Raw genomic sequence first — 18,121 nt, 5'->3', positions numbered from 1 at the left:
TATTTATTTGCATCTTCTCTCTTTTTTCTTTGTCATTCTAGCTAAGGGTTTTTCAATTTTGTTGATCTTTTCCCCCTCTCCCTTTTTTTTAGCTTCTAGGGCTCCCATGATGCATATATTGTATGCTTCATGCTATTGCAGAGATCCCTAAACAGTGTTCATATTTTTCTGTTCTTTTCTCTCTATGTTCTTCTGACTGTATGATTTCAATTGTCCTGTCTTCTAGTTCACTGATTGTTCTGCCTCTTCAAATCTGCTCTATGCCTCTAAGGGTATTTTTAATCTTCATTATTGTACTTTTCATTCTCATAATTTTTGTTGTTTCTTTTTTTCTTTCTTTCTTTTCTCTCTTTTTTTTTAGGAGGTACCAGAGATTGAACCCAGGACCTTGTTCATGGGAAGCAGGTGCTTAACCACTGAGCTACATATGCTCCCCATTTTTTTTACAGGTATGAGGGCTGAGGATTGAACCCTGGACCTCGTATGTGGGAAGCCAACGCTCATCCACTGAGCCACATCTGGTCCCCTGAGTTGGTTTTTTCATTTGTTTCCTTGTTGTTTGTTTTTTTGTTTTTAGGAATCACCATGAAACAAAACCTGGGACCTCCCATTTGGGAAGCAGGCACTCAACTGCTTGAGCCACATTCACTCCCCTCATTTGTTTTTCTGTTTTGTTTTTAGGAGGTATTGGAGATCAAACCTGGGACCATATATATGGGAAGCAGGCACTCAACCACTTGAGCTACATCCGCTCCCGTTATGTTTCTTTTTAAACTTTCTAACTTCCTTTTGATCACATATTTTCTTTATAATATGCTTTAGCTCTATATCCATAATTAGCTTATTTCTATCCATATTTTCCTTCATCTCTATGAATTGATTTAAGAGATTTGCTTGAACATCTTTGATTAGTTGTTCAAAAGTCTGTGTCTGTTCTGAAGTTTTAATTTGTCCCTTTGATTAAGCTGTATGTTCCTGTATCTTTGCATGACTTGTAATATCTTGCTGATGTCTTGATATCTGATTATTTTGATGTGCTAACTCTGAAGGTTAGTTTCTCACACATGATAAGGGTTTTATAGTAGTTTGACTATATGTTAAGGCCCTTGGCTCAGCTTAGACTGAAACTTTAGAGTAGACCAAGTTTAACTGTTCATATTTTCTCAGCTCTTTTGTACCTTTTTCTTGCCCTGGACATATGGTACAACTTTTAAGATTGCCATTTTATGTGCAGTAGTTTCACCTCCAGGAGAAATCTTCCTTTCCTCTATTCCTTTTACAGTAGTCTTAATCTACTACACAAATCTGTTTATTTGTGTACAGCATTTATTTACCATCTCCTATGATTTATACTCTCCCTCACTCAGTGCTCTCTTTTCATTACACTTGTCAGTCCTGGAACCCATCTTCCCTTAAACAGCAGTTCAGTTTTCCCTTTTTCCTGTGAAGTTTTTCTACGTCTTGTAACCTCACCATTAAGGTATCCTGCCCCTGGGAATCAGATGGAGGCAGTGTTCAAAAGTGCCTGATTTTTAATTTTGATGCTCCAGCAATTAGAGACCAGGTTGTATGGGTGTACCTCTTGTTTTCTGGAGGCCCTTTGGTATGCATGTGTTTGCCAGCTGCTCAGGTCTGCCCTGGGGCTCTTAGGCCTTGGTTCCCTGTTCCTGGATATGTGTGGTATTCTAACTCACTCTAACTCACTCACTGCTGTGAATGGCTCTGTGGTCTGCATGCATGGTAGAGGAGGTACCTGGGCTGTGCTGCCACTGTGTGACTCTTAAGTTTCCTGGATTCAAATGAGGGGGAGGGGTCTGGACCAGCAGGCAAGAGTCACACATCTCCTTTCTTTTTTGTTCCATTTTTCCCCTTTTTCTTCGATTCAGAGTTTGTGGAGTCCTTGTGTAGTGTAGTGTAGTGTAGTATCATCCTCCAGAGTTCTAAGCAAGTGAGGTTTTCCCTTTTATTGTTTCTGAAGGGAGATTTCTTTTTTGAGATACTGGGAATTGAACCAGTGACTTGTATTAATACATGTGAAACAGGTGCTTAATCACTGAGCTATACCTGCTTCCCTCTGAGAGGGGATTTTTTTTCAAGGGATGTCTTATGTCATCATGTTGCTGTCATCAATTCTATTTGTAGTCTTTTATAATATCCCTGAAAGGCATTTCCATGCCAGTCAGTAATGTATTTGTCTACTTTTCAGCCATTTTTTCCTTAAAAAATGGAAACAAATATTAGTCTTGGTAACAATAATCAAACAAATTTACTTTTTAAAAATAACAAAAACCAAACACCAAACCACTGTATCTCTAGTTTCAGTAATATCTTACTCTGGCATTGTTTGTTCTTATTTGATATGATTAATAGTTGATTGCCGACTACATTTCAGTTAGAAAACATTTTGATAATCGTATTTCAAGTTCTTATTTCTCTTTCTCTTTTTCTCCAAATGTTGAATTTGAGCTTTATTTTATTGTGGTACTTTTTATTTTCCAATTTACATATTGATATTGAGGATGATAGTTATTTTTATTTAGTCCTGTTATGTGTCAGGGCACTTAATGTATATTATCTCTAATTTTTATAAGAAATTTGCAAATCAAGTAGTATTATTTCCTTTTCACTGATGAGAAAAACAGGACTCAAAGAGGTTACATAAGTGGCTCATGATCATAGAGCTTAGTGAGTTATAGAACTACAATTCAAACCTAGCTCCACCTGAATTCCAAAGCCCCTGATTTTCATCCTGTCTCTATGCTGTCCAAGATGCCACATAAGCCTTTTGAGCACTTGAAATGCAACTAGTTCACGTTGAGAAGTATTGTAAGTGTGATTGAAGAGTATGGATTTTGAAGAGTTAGTATGAAGAAAAGAATATAAAATATCATTAATAAATTAAAATTTTGGTCACACATTGAAATCATAATATTTTGGATATTTTGGGGTAAATGAAATGTTTTTTTAAATGTTACCTTTTCCCCCTTTCAGCCTTTTATACTTTTTTTTTTTGTAACTACTAGTTTTAAATTACTTTTTTGGCTTCTATTTGTCACCTGCATTATATTTATTTTGGGCAATGATGCTCAAAATTATTTTGTGTCTAGGGGTCACACTAGTTTGGCGCCTCCAGATGAGGGTCACACAACAGTGACCCATTGTCCAAAGTGTACTGTCTGAGGTACAGCCTTCTTGAGAGGCATCTGCCCCCACACAAGCACCACTTACCTACCCTGAGACTTTCATCTAATTAATTAGTGTATGTGAATTTATAGGGCCTCTTTGCAAATGAGGAATTTGAAAGATTTGGTCACAACATATAAGAACTTGGTATACCATATAGAAGAAATTCATGTAATGAAATTTTGTTTTCAAAAGTTTAATCAAGTCAAAACAGAAGTTTGACATATCTTTGTTTCATTAAATCACTAACTAGAAGTTTTGGGGGTATGAACTTTCCAAGACACATTCACTATATAATAGTACAGAGAAATAATTGAGATCACAAAAAGATACCATTAAAATTTGTAGTCTTAATCACTGTCAATTTATGGTATATTTAATAGAAACTAGAGCTGATTGTAGAGATATTAAATTTTTATATTAATGCAGTTGAAAACGATGAAAATTTGATGAAAGGATTTACTGATTTCCTTCCTTGGATCAAGGAGTATTTTGAATTGGTAAAACTTGAGGGATCCCCAGGGGTTCCCTAGATTATTTCTTACTAACATCAGGCATTAGATACAGTAAATAGTTAACTATGTAAAAAAAAAGAAAAATGTTACTAACTTACTTAAGGAAGGTCAGATATTTGGGCTCAGATGGGCTGTGTGGATTGAGCAGGTAACTAGATATTGCACTCATACTCTGAGTGCACAATGCAATAAATGGATGTGCAAAATTTCCAGGGTTATTTGGTAGAAATGAAATTCCAACTTAAGAAGATATTCACACATATAGACAAGTATTTTCCATGATTTTATTTTATACACTGCATTTAGAAAACAAATATGAGGATCTCTCTAAATATCAGTGAGGTAATTCTGGCACAGTTTCACAAGAGGAATCAGTTAACCTGAAAACAGACTTTTGTCACCCAGAAGACATAGCATTTCTGGACTTTGGAGATTAGTGTATGTGATTCCCGAAACTATTCTTCACCTTCTAGCTTGCCAAAAACAGAGTGGTTCTCATATAGTGAAAATACACTCTTTTTACCTACATGACCTATATAGGGGAATGGTTTAAATTAATAGAGGTGGAAATTTACCATAGTGAAATAATGAGTTAGATCTTTTTGACTTGCCTGGGATCCAAAACATTACCTAGTAAAAGAAGCAAGCTGAAGTATATGCCGTTTATATGGAAACCCTTGCATACAAAGCAATACTGTATATTTTTGGGGATACATATTTATGAATGTAAAGTCTAGAAAAATGTCAGAAATAATATACATGCTAGACTGGTTGCTTCTAGGAGTGAGAGTACCAGAGCAGTCAAAATAGATTTTATTCTTAGTGGTATGATTTTAAATTTAATAATCAAAGAAAGGATTTATACTCTCATTCTCTCTAGACTAGAAGATTAGAGGCAGATATAGTTTATTGCTGAGTGTATCTTAGAGGTCTTGATAATTCAGCTGGTTAAATTTCAGCACTTTGCCATTCCCACTCCTTAAGTTTAAGTTTACTGTTGGTGTTTGCCTGTACATACCATAAGTTTCTATCTGGGTTCTTGCTCAGTGTTATTCTCTGCCTAGAATCTCATTTCCCCTTTCTCTATTTGATTAGCTTTGAAAGTAGCTTTTTCTTGGAAGGCCTTCTCATGATTCTACCTCTCTGTGCTTATAGTACACTCTGCAGGGGTCTGAATATAAAGACCTTTGCCTACTGTGCCAAGAAGCTTGAACTTCAAATTTGTACCCTGGTGTCTGTGTGAATGGCGGTAACCCTCTCCCCTAACTATAGATGATAAAAGAAAGGAGAATATGATGTTTTAGAGTTTTTTTCTGTTTGGGTTTGCTTTCTCTCAGGTTCTTTTGGATTATTTGACACTTTTAAGACTGCTTGTTGTAAAAGGACTTAATTAGTTTGAGTAACAAAATAAAAATTCTACCTCATCTGTTGTCAGGTTTTTACTTAATTCAGAAATGCTAACACCAGGCACTCAGAAAGGTAGGGAGACCTATCTATTTGAGTTGGGTATTGCAACCAAAATGAAAAGACTGAAGTGTGGCACCTTACTGAAACGTTTCATATTCCCATTCTGGTCCAAGGTGAAGTAGAATACTTCTTCCAGTTTTGACCTTCTCCCTTTGCATGAATCTGGGTTGATGACCATGTTAATGAGCTTTTTGAATCAGGACTTCTCTGTGTGGGATCACTGTTTTCATTCGTATGGCTTGTTCTTATGGTGGAAGTTGTAAAGAAGGTCAAATTGGAACTCGTCATCTGAATAAGATGTGTATCTCAGCAGTCCAGTCTTTCACTTGGGCTTAGCCTTTTTAATAGTGCCCTTGATCTGGGTCGTTAGAAGCTGTTACCAGTCAGGAAAGTGGAAGACAAGACTATTGTTGGCTCAGGTTTTTTCTTCTTAGTTAAAAGAAATAGTGTTGGATTTACAGTAGAAATCACAGCATTTCCCTAGCCAAGGATGCTAACTAACTCAGTATTTTTAGATTTAAACCAGAACCTACTCACTACCGAATCCTAAGTGTAGTTTATATGACTTTTCATTTTCTTCTCCCCAAGGGGAGAAAATTAAAAATTCTTTAGCACTGTTCTCAACAAGAGCCTTACTCTACTTTTCATTTTCTCATCCTTCAACATTTGGTAATTTTAAACAGAATGCTGAGAATCTTTACAATTGAATCTTTACATTGTTTCTTTGGGTTTATTAGGCGCTATCTTAGTTTATTATACAAATATCATTCCTGCTCTTTCCTAAAATTTTGCCCAGTATTCACGTCTTAGATTAAAGCTCAGTGTCCTTAATGGATAAAATTAAGAATTAGAGTGTTGCAGAGATTTTAGATTTTTTTTTCTTTTGAAAAGTGCTTGTTGGTCAAAAAATGCCAGCAAGTTTGTGGGAAACAGAAGCTTTAAAAATTGTTAATGGATATTTCTTCAGATTTTGTTAAGACTGCTGTTATTGAACAAAATAGATTCCAAAATTACAGTCTTACCATCTTTAACATTTTTGAAGAGAGAAAATAATAATGATGATGATTTCCTAGCTTATTTCTTGAACTTTAATTTGGAGGCAATATAATGTAGTAGGCAATAACTGTTGCTTTATGAAACTGTGTGGATTTGATTTAGGTTCCACATCTCATTTATTTATGCTGTGACTCAGTTTCCTTAATTATAAAAAAAAAGTAATCATAATAATACTTGAGAATTGTGCTGAGATTTAAATGAGTTAGTATATGTAAAGTGCTTAGAATAGTGCCTGGCATGTAGTAAGTGCTCAAAAGTGTAAATTTTTTAACAAGTCTTTCTATCTTATGTTAGTTTCTTTAGAGTACATGTATAAAAATATATCCTATGTGTAATATAAGTGTGCTTAAAGTGTTTGTTACAACCCATCTATCTTGTGGGGTTACCCTTTCTATTAAACTGGCTCCAGCTCTAATCCCTAGTAACATAGGTTGTCTCAAGTCCTCCCCAGTATCTCTGAAGGTTATTGGTGGGCTGAGTATTCTTTTGGTCACTTATTGCTCTAATTTCTTGCACCTGTTGAGTTTTACAACCCCACGTTGCTATACTCTCTTATGGCTGATTCTTTTTCACTGCCTGGAGTTTTCTGTTTCCCTCATAGTCTCAAAGCATCACTAAGAAATTGTTCTTGTGTATAAAGATTCTTAGTGAAGGTTGAAGGATAACTGAAGTTACTCATTGTACAGTACAGGCAACAGTGTGAACTTGCAATAGAACCTACTACAATTATGAAAATGATCCCAGCAGTCCAATACAGTTGACACTAGCCATACATGGCTGTTGAGCTTTTGAAGTGCGACTAGTGCAACTGAGGAACATTTGATTTTAAATTTAAATAGCCACATATGGCCAGCAGTTACTCTGTTGAGCCAGCAGAGTAACTTGTTCAAAGTACAGTTGAATTTTCCTTTGTGTTGGATATTGATTGACTTTTATTTTTTTCAATTAGAATTTTTAAAAATGTTTAGTTTCTTTTTTACATTTGGTATAGGGTATAAATGTACCCATACTTCCACACATGGAATGGGAACACTAAGTTATATCTCAATTAGAATTCTTGTGAATTTTGTCTCATAACAAATTGATGCATAGTCCTTTATTTTTTTTTTAAACACAGGAACTAGTTTTGTCTTTTAGTGGCTTTAGAAAGTTGATTTTGAATATTGGTTCAAATCTAAATAGTACAAAAGTATTTATCAGTACCCTGGAAAGTCTGGAACCTACGGAGCTCCAAACCTGTTCCTGCCCTGAGATGCTGTTGAAGTGGGTTCTGGGTCTCCTGAACAGGTTCCACGTCAGTAAGGGCTGGAACCTCCAAACAGGTGCATCTGACATCCGGAATTGCTTGCCCCCATTACCCTGCTGCTGCCACAGCAGTTGCCAGCAACTGCTTCTCTGTTGGAGCCAGAAACAGGAAGTTTCTTTTCTTCCTCCTGCATTTTGATCTTTTGGGTAGTGTCTTCTAAAGGCGGAACCTAACAGGAAGCCAACTGGCAAGGGAACCTGGGAAATGCAATTTTCAAAATCCCAGGTCCAAGTATAAAATGGAGTGTAGAACGGTGGGCGTGGGACTGAACAAGAATGGGTAAATAACCAGTATGCCTTGCCAGAAGCAAGTTATGATACCAATTTTTAAAATCTGTCCTAAGATTTTCTAGGCATATACAAGCAAGTACATGGCTATGTGTGTTCATATATATGGGTATGTGTATCTTTTGTGTTTACTGCTATCAGTGTTTAGATACCCAGTGTATAAATATTTGCCCAGATTTTTAATTTATAAATTTGCTTTGTAACAAGAATTTAGTTAAAATTTTAAATTTTGGGGTGATGGCCTTTTTTAAAATTTTTATTATAGTAAAGAGTGACTCATCTAAAATGTAAACAATTGGAAAGTTAAAATCACCAGTTTTTAAACTCATTTATTTTATGAGAGACCTTTATCTTTGTAACCCATCTCCTCAAATCAGGAATTGATTTTAAATCTTAAGGTATAATTTAGACTTTGTACAGGTTAAGTCCAATCACTTGCAATTTTCTTGGTTAATGGTGATAACTGATACTCGTATTGATGTTAATTATGGTAATTTTGATGCCTTCTGATACAATAAACAAAAAACAAACAAAAACTTCAAAAATTCAGTTCTCTTTAGGGTATTTTCAGTTGGTCACCTGAATTTGTTATATATGATAGCTCTTAGTTAAACAGAACACCAATTCACAAATGCCTTTTAAATAAATGAAAGCTTAATTTGCTGTTTAAATCATTGTTTTACTCAATTCTCTCATTAATACCAGAAATATAGATAAATATCCCCTTACTCCAATTACTTTTGCCTTTTCCTGGTCTTATATGTGGTTTCTATTATCCTGTCTTAGTTTTATGCCTCATCCATTTTAACCTATAAATTTATATATTGCCTTGCAATCCATAAAATTTTGGAATGTATTAATAAATGTAGGATTTTATTGTCCTTTAAAAAAATCTGTTGATTGTTTAATAGGATTACACGAAGTGATTTTTTAACTTTGTGTATTTTTGTTAGTTTTCCAACTACCACACAGTGGGTTGGCTGAAACATTGGGGATTTATTGGCTGACAGTTTTGAGGCTAGAAGCCCAAAATCAGTATTTAAGCAAGGCCGTGTTTTTTCCCAGAAGACCATGGTCTTCTAGTGATGCTTGGGTCCTTGGCTTTTCTGTCACATGGCTTTCTCCTCTCGGTTCCATTGACTTCCAATTTCTGGCTGCTGCTTGTGGCTTCTCTCTCAATGTCTTTCTCTGTAAGGCCTCCAGTAATAGGATTAACACCCATCCTGACTTGGGGCCACCATAACTGAAAATAACGTCTTCAAAAGTTCCTACTTACAGTGGGTTCACACACGGGAGTGGATTAAGATTAAGAACATGTTTTTCTGGGGTACATAATTCCAAGCCTTCACAGTATTGAAATGAAAAGGGTGCTTATTTACATAGAATTTATATTCCTTTTGGCTTTTAATATATTGTAACTACTAGGACCTTATAAAATATAAGAGTTTTACCACTTTATAACCTCTATAGTCAACTGTTTTTTGACAGACCTACTGAAATCATGTTAACGGGACAAAACAGTTTCTTCAACAAATGGTGCTGAGAAAACCGGATGTCTCTAACTAAAAGAATGAACGAGAACCCCTATCTCACTCCCTGTACAAAAATCAACTCAAAATGGATCAAAGACCTAAATATACAAGCCAGGGCCATAAAACTACTAGAAGAAAATGTAGGGAAACATCTTAAAGACCTTGTGGTAGGTGGTGGTTTCTTGGACCTTACACCCAGAGCACACGCAACAAAAGAAAAAAAAAGATAAATGAGACTTCTTTAAAATCAAACACTTTCGTACTTCACTGGACTTTGTTTAAGAGATGAAAAGGCAGCTAGCTCAATGGGAGAAAATATTTGGAAATTACATGTCTGATAAGGGTTTAATGTCATACTATAATAAGAGATGTTACAACTCAACAATAAAAAAGACAACCCAATTAAAAAATGGGCAAAAGACTTGAATAGACTTTGTCCAAAGAAGAAATGGCAAAAAAACACTTGAAAAAATGTTCATTATCACTAATGATTAGGGAAATGCAAACCAAAACTACTATGAGATATCATTTCATACCTATCAGAATGGCCACTATTAAAAAGACAGAAGTACAAGTGTTGGTGAAGATGTGGAGAGGTAGGAGTACTTATTCACTGTTGGTGGGAATGTAGAATGGTACAGCCACTGTGGAGGACTGTTTGGCAGTTCCTAAAGAAGCTGAATATAGACTTGCCATGTGACCCTGCAATACCACTACTGGATCTGTAGCCAAAAGAACTGAGAGCAGTGACATGAACAGACATTTGTACACCTCTGTTCATAGTGGTGTTATTCGTGATTTCCAAAAGTTGGAAACAACCCATGTGTCCATCAACCGATGAATGGATAAACAAACTGTGTTGTATTCACATGATGGAATATTATGCAGCTATAAGGAATGAAGTTGTAAAGCCTGTGACAACATGGACAAACCTGGAGGCATTATGCTGAGTGAAGCAAGCCAGACACAAAGGACAAATACTGTATGATTGTGTTATTATGAACTGAATATAATGTGTCATGATGCATGTACATCATGATTATACTAAAAGCCATTGATTATACACTTTAGATAGATCATACGGTATATGAATATATCTCAATAAAACTACTAAATAAATAAACAAAACAAATAAATAATTGTTCAAGAATAGCCGTAAATAACAGCTATGTACAGCAGGGGAAATATAGACAGTTTGAGAGATGAAGAATTTCCTTGTTTGTCTGGTTTTTGTTTATTATTATTGAAATAATGAAAATGCTCTAATAATTATTGAAGTGATGAATGCACAACTATGTGAATATACCAAATACCACTGATTGTATACTTTGGATGAATTGTATGCTTTATTAATATGTATCAATAAAATTGATTTGCTGGGAAAAAAAACTGCCTCCATGATATATCACCTAACCCTGACCACCTGTCTCTTTTACATAGTTCTGATTAGTAGGTAAAATGATTGTTTGTCACCTCCTTAAACGAATGAATATTTTTATATGGAAAGTCACTGGAATTTGATATAGTGACTGCAGAATAAACTTTCAGAAAAATAATAGCAATTAATAGTTATTAGCACTTACTACATTTGAGGCATTCTTTTAAGTGTTTTTCATGTATTATTAAGTTTATTCCTCCCATAGTACTATGAGAAAGGTAGCTAATATTATCTCTATTTTATAGATAAGGAAACTGAGGTGCAGAAGAGTTAAATAACTTTCTCTAGCTCACACAATTCATATGTAGTAAAGCTAAAGTTTAAGCCCACTCTCCATTCTGCATGAAAGGAATAACTTTAATATTCTTAACCTTATGAAGGGGTATAAGAGGTGTATCAGTCAGGATCCACACATGGAAATTAAAGCTACATTGAGATAGTAATACAGGGAAATAGTTAAACCTTTAAGAAAGCAAAAAGGAACACTTGAGGTAACATAAAGTTAATACTTGCAGGAAGAAATTTTTAGGGCTGGGGTACCTTAAGGAAGAGGTCATGGTTATCAAAAAATTGGAGGAGAGACCTCACACAGAGCTGGGTCTTTGAACTCCAAGGAAGGGGAGCTGCCTAGCTGGTGCTGATACCTCAAGAGCTTGGAGGAGCCATCTGGAACTGAGTTCAAACCTTTGAGGAGGGGATGTTGCCCAAGGTTTGGGTAGCATTGGAAAAACCTAGACTAGAACCCCCTGTTGTTGCTCATGATGTGCTGCTGCTGGAGAAACCCTGACTAGAGCAGCCAACTAATAGAAAGGAGCAAGTCCTGTCTCTTTTCTTCCTACTTCCAATCTCCCTGTAGAGCCTCACTTAGGTTATTGGACTGAAGAGAAAGCCAGCTGACAAAGGAGAAGTGTGTTCTACAAAGCCCCAGCTTCAGCATCTCAAAGAAGAGTGCAGAAGGATGGATTTGGAGCTAAGAGTTTAATAACTGGCACAGTGGGGAAGCAAATCAGAATAATAATGGGAGACATCTTTTCTCATTAACTAATCCTGTCCACTATATATATGCAAAATGAATATTTGTAAACCTTGAATAAAGACTACTTTGAAAGTTATGAAAAAGTTATGTATTAACCTAGTATTTTAAATGGGAATATGTTGCTTTGTATATAACAGTAATATTAGGTCATTGTTTAATATCTCTTTTATTCATTTTAGATAAGATGGGAAAAAAACATCACTTTGGGAGAACCACCAGGATTCTTACATTCTTGGTGGTGGTAAGTATCTTGTTTTATTCCTCTTTTACTAAATTGATGATGCATTGCAGTAGGCCTGCTCTCTATACCCGTTTATGATATCATGCTTCCTTTTTATTCTTTCTCATTTTCTAAAATTATTTTTCTGAAAGTTAGCACTTTTTAAAAAAACTCAAAATCAGCATTACTGTTATTTGACTTAAAGATACTACGGTTGAGTCAAGCTGGAATTGGGATCAGTGCGTAGAATCTCCAACTTTATGTTTAATCCCTTTCTCATCTTGCAGTGGCAAAGTGAGGATGGCACTTTTTAAAATGGCTCTCTGTTAACTGTAAAGTTGTCTTTCTGCTGAGTGGGCTAGCAAGTTGTCATAGTGCCAGACTATTATATAGGTAATTATAAACATTGGCACGCCATTCCAGTTCCTTTTTTGAACTCTACATCTCCTCTCAAGGGGGGTAGAGTGTAGGAGAAGCAACTCAAGTTAATATTTGATGGACAGTTCTACAATAGAACAATCCTGTTTAAAAATTGACCTACTCACCAAACAAAAAACTCCCCCAAACAAGAGGAGCGCAGTTTAAAAATTAGCATATATTGAAATAAGTTTATCTTTATTGTTTTGAGATAGAAAATAATATTCATGAGTAACAGTTGCCTGATAGAGTACTCAGCAGATACTTAACTAATTGAATGGAACATATCTTTGCCTTGAAGGACTTGTCATAGGTTTTTTGTATTTCTTTGTGTTTCTGCTATATAATGGTGGTGTTCTTTTAAGTTTCATTTACTTATGGAGCTGTGAGCATACTTCTCCATGTATATCTAGTAAAGTTTTTTATTTATTGCATTTAGTCAAATACTTATCGAGGCACTATACTATATTCTTGGGACATAATAGTAAATAAACAGATACACAACCCTACCCTCTAGCTGATTGCAATCTATTGAGGAAAACAGTGAAAAATAAGTAAGTATTTTAGGGATAATATGCAGAGTACTATGTAGGTACGTGCCAAACACATTTCACCTCATAAAAGAGAGTCAGGAAAGGCTTATGGCAGGAGCTGGTATCTAAACCAAGGCCTTTTTTATGTATAAGAGTTGGCCAGAGGGCCAGAGAAGGGAAATGTTGTGAATAAATCATACCACGTGCAAGGTCTTGGAGGTACAAAGGCAGAGGGTATATGGTATATAGAAAGAGAAGAAAGGAGTTTCAATGTGTTGGCAATTGAATGGGAGATAATAATAGAGTGATTAGAGATGAGGCTGGGTTCATAAACTGAGAGTTTGAACTTAATCATAAAGCAATGTAATACGGTGGAGTTTATAAGCAGGAGAGTAATGCTACTGGTTTAAGTCTTCATAAACGATATCACTCTGGTTCCTGGAGCAGAGAATGGACTGGAGAGGAATAAGTCCAGATGCAGAGAAACACTTAAAGGCTAATGCAGTAAGGGGTAGAGAATGGTCATTGAACAAGGGTAAAACCAGTGAGGAGGAGAAATGGAAAGGTTCGAGGGATAGAAGTGCCAGAATTCAGTGACTGACTAATTTGGGGAAATAGATGAAAAGTTCAATTTTTTAGAATCTCTGCAATCGAAATATGTGACATCCAAATGGAAATACTGAGCAGGCAGCTGGATATATGGGTCTGGCATTCAAAGGAGGGAGTTAGGTGAATGGAATTCCACATGAGTAGAGAAGTGGGCCTACGACAGAAGTCTTGCAACACTAACATTTATTTCTGAAGGAAAAGAGAAGGCTACAAAGGAGACAGAAGTAATAACAACAGAGCATAGGAGGAAAAACAGGAAATAGTAAATGTCACAAAAACCAAGGGTAAGGATGTGTTTTTTTGCATTTCTTCAATTAGAAGCATTTCTTGTACAGATCTTTATACACTCATCTCTCAGTATCCTATTTAAAAGGAAAAAAGTTATCTTCTGGTGCTATGCATATAGTTTACTTGGTATGTTATTTAATGCCCAAGAATATGCCTCACTAAAAGTCCTGTGGTGAATGGAAATGTACTTGAGACATGTGGGTTTCTGTTATTTGTCTTGTACATGTAGGCAGGAGCAGGTACAGTTCTTTGGTTCAGACTTGTTCCTGTATTTGAAACAGGTTCATCATAGTTAAGCACTGTTACTGTGCTGTTTTCCTGGGGTTTATGATTGATTTTTTATAATGTATAATATTATAAAAGTCAAATTCTCATTCTACATGGTATATGTTTATGATATCTAGATCTAGACTGTAAATACTGTTTGCTGAATGTAATGCAATCTCCTCATCTGTTGACATTCTTACCTTTTGTACGTTTTCAGTTAAATCTAAAAAGTATGTTTTAGGAGTCTGTCCCTATTTAGTCGGTAGACTAGCCAAGTGAGGATTTTAAGAGTTTTCAATTGAAGCATTAATTCTATTTTGGTACCTGTACCTGTTTTTCTTTTACACTCTTTCTCATGGACTGAATGTATTCCCCAACTGTATATTGTTTATAATAACTGAATACTTTGGCTTTCTGCTTCTGCTGGACTTTAGCTTTCTAGCCTTAACTATCAGAAGGCACAACTCTTAAATCTGCTATTGCCTTCCCATCTTTGTTGTTCAGATTCTAGGGAGTCTTTCTTCATGCCTTTCATATTTGAAGTAATTTAATATTCCTAGTTGGAATTATCAAATAAGTTAAAAAAATAGGTGCACAAATTTTTTAGACTATACTTGTTCAATTTAAATCTAGCATATGTGGTATGTGTAGGTATAGAATTTTTGATGTTTTACATTTCTTTCCCTAAAATGCCGACATACACATATAGAGGAGGTACTTACTTCTTCTAAATAAATCAGTTATTCCTAACAAATTTCAAGTCATGGGGTCTTCTGAGAACTGATGAAAGCTATGGAACCCTCTCCCAGAAAATGCCCTCCTGCTCATATGAGCTTTCTTGACCATGGTGCAGAATCAGCCATGACCGTGGGCCTTAAACTTAGTAGATGGCTGACCTTTTTATTCATAAATTTTATAGCTGGGCTTCATAATCTGAGCTTCATTACACAGGACTGTAATAATTGTTGCCTTGTTAATGTTGGCCAGGAAAGCTGTAGCTACTGCTGAGGTTCACAGGATTAAGATAATGTGTATTCTTTAAGAACAGATTGTGCATTTGGTCAAGCAAAGAGTCCCTGCTGGTGAACCAGTTGCAATTTTATGACTTCTTTACACTTTTTATTTTTAGTATAATATTTGAAAATGGAATTGTCCTGTCATTTAAACTTAATTACCAAATATTAATACAGTACAAAACTGTGTTACCCTCAAGGAACTCAGAAGTGGGAGAAATAAAGAATTAAAAATATTTTATCAGAGGTATGTACTGGTTATAATGGTAACACAGAAGGAGGAATACCCACTTAGGATTAGGAGAGACAACAAAGTCTTCATAAAGTGAATCAGAGCTAAACTGAAATTTGAGTGAAGGAAGGGTATTTTGGATGAGGAATGGTAAATATGAAGTGTCAGAAAGGATGATAATGTGCATTCATGGAATGACAGATAGTTTGGACCAGTTGATCTGTAGGGTCAACTGTGATGAAAAATAAGGCTAGAGACAAAGGGAGGAGTTAGATTGTGAAGTCCTGGAGTACATCAAGGATTTGAACTATAGCCCCAAGAATTTTAAAACCAATTTTATTGATATATATTAATAAAGCATAAATCCATCCAAAGTGTACAATCAATGTTATTCAGTGTAATCACATATTTGTGCTTTCATCACTTCAGTCATTCTTAGAGTACTTTCATTATTTCAATAATAATAATAAACAATAAACAAATTTATCATCTCTCTATGCTTCTCCTGCTGTAATAGCTGCTATTCTTTTTCCTTCTTTCTAGTATATTTGTATTTATATTTTGTAAAAACAGTTATATATGCAATATCACCCATATTCGTGTTTTACATGAGGTTTTGCTATCTTATACAGTCCCGTGTTACAGTTTTTAGCTTTCCTTCTAGTAACATATATGACCTTAGACTTTCTCTTTCAACCATTTTCATGCACATATAGTAGCTCTGCTAGTTACAAACACTATGATGTGCTTTCACCATTTCTATTCATTTCCAAAGATTGACAAGCAACCTTTTGACTAGTTCTGCACAGATTAACCCTTAGCTTTCCATTCTCTACCCTCCTTCTATTTTCTGGTGAACTGTATTCTAATTATTAATTCCATGAGTTTACACAATATATTTAGTTCATAATAGCACAATCATACATGTTTGTCCTTTTGTGTCTGGCTTGCTTCATTCAATATAGTGTCCTTCAGGGTCATTCATGTTGTCATAATGTTTCATGACTTCATTTCTTCTTACTGCTGCATAATATTCCATCATGTGAATACATCACTATTTGTTTATCCATTCATCAGTTGATGGATACCTGGGTTCTTTCAACTTTTGACTATCGTGAAGAACGCTGCTATGAACATGGGTGTATAGATGTCTGTTCATGTCTTTACTCTCAGTTCTTCTTGGTATATACCTAGTAATGGTATTGCTGGGTCACATTAACCCCAAGATTTTTTTTTATTTTTTATTTTTTACTTTTTTTTTAAAGGTGTTTTTTTTTTAAACAATGCCACTTTAAAAAAAAAATAGATTTACTTATTTCTCTCCCCTTCCCCTCACCCCAGTTGTCAGCTCTCTGGGTCCATTTGCTGGGTGTTTTCTGTGTCTGCTTATATTCTTGTCAGTGGCACAAGGAATCTGTCTCATTTTGTTGCATCATCTTGCTTCATCAGCTCTCCCTATGTGCTGCGCCACTCCTATGCAGGCTTGACTTTTTTCACCCTGGGCAGCTCTCCTTATGGGGTGCACTCCTTGTGTGTGGGGCTCCCCTATGCGGGGGACACCCCTGCATGACACAGCACTCCTTGTGCACATCAGCGCTGCGTGTGGGCCAGCTCATCACATGGGTCAGGAGGCCCTGAGTTTGAACCCTGGACCTCCCATGTGATAGGTGGACGCTCTATCCATTGAGCCAAATCCATTTCCCCCAAGATTTTAAACATAATTCAATTTATTTGTGTTTTAAGATGCTTGCTTCGTATCAGCATAGAGATGGATAGAAGAGGTTTGAGAACAGAGACATAGATTAGTTACAAAGCAGTTGTAATTCTTCAAGTGAAAGGTGATGAGGTGATGGACTCCAGATAGTAAAGAATGTGTAGAATAGTTTTGTGTTGGAGGTGAAGGATGAGCCCCTAGGTTTTAGATTTGGATGATGGAATAAATGGTGATACCACTGACTAAGTGAGGGAATGTAGAAAGAGCATCAGGTTTTAGAGAACAGACCATGAATTTTGCTTGGACAGGTTACATTTTTAGATGAACGTGTTGCATTCATTCAGATGAAGATGCTTAGTAGACAGAGATCTGGGCCTCTATCTCTAAGGAAGGTCCCATTATGGTTTGGGACCTAACAGCAGAGATCATACTATTGCTTTTACTGTTCATAGATGAAACTGCTCAGTATTAAGAGTAAGAGCATCGGAAAGTGAATTTGGCTCAACTGATAGAGCATCCACTCACCATATGGGTAGTCCAGGGCTCAAACCCAGGGCCTCTTGACCCATATGGTGAGCTGGCCCACGCGCAGTGCTGATGCACACAAGGAGTGCTGTACCATGCAGCGGTGTTCCCTGCGTAGGGGCGCCCACACGCAAGGAGTGCACCCTGAAAGGAGAGCCAGCCAGCATGAAAAAAGTGCAGCCTGCCCAGGAATGGTGCCACACACACAGAGAGGTGACACAGCAAGATGATGCAACAAAAAGAGACACAGATTCCTGGTGCCACTGACAAGAATTGACACAGAGAGCAGACAACCGAGGAGGGGGAGGGGAGAGAAATAAATAAAAAATAAATCGTTAAAAAAAAAAAGAACAGGGCCTCAGGTTGGAACTGTGGGAATAGCTAACACTCAAATGTGGGTGGATGAAGAAGTTCTCAAAGAAAAGTAATTGGAGAGGAAGAAGAGTAAACAGGAGATATAATGTACGGGAACCAGGAAAGGCA

General features: G+C 36.1%; 1 protein-coding gene across 10 annotated transcripts in view; it reads left to right on the top strand.

The window, feature by feature from the left end:
- Nucleotides 1–18,121, top strand: part of SSBP2 (single stranded DNA binding protein 2) — a 350,060-nt gene that overhangs the window by 115,096 nt on the left and 216,843 nt on the right. For all 10 annotated transcript variants that reach the window (XR_011646098.1, XR_011646097.1, XM_004455906.5 and 7 more), the window contains one exon: nucleotides 12,000–12,061. Coding sequence is in view for 8 of the 10 variants with exons in the window: in XM_004455906.5 (XP_004455963.1) it covers nucleotides 12,000–12,061 (62 nt within the window). In the remaining 2 variants the exon portion in view is untranslated. The remainder of the gene's footprint in view (nucleotides 1–11,999; nucleotides 12,062–18,121) is intronic.

Source organism: Dasypus novemcinctus, chromosome 2 (genome assembly GCF_030445035.2).
Source record: "Dasypus novemcinctus isolate mDasNov1 chromosome 2, mDasNov1.1.hap2, whole genome shotgun sequence".
Classification (NCBI taxonomy): Eukaryota; Metazoa; Chordata; class Mammalia; order Cingulata; family Dasypodidae; genus Dasypus; species Dasypus novemcinctus.
The sequence above is the reverse complement of the archived record's forward strand: the minus strand, read 5'-3'. Positions and strand labels throughout refer to the sequence as shown.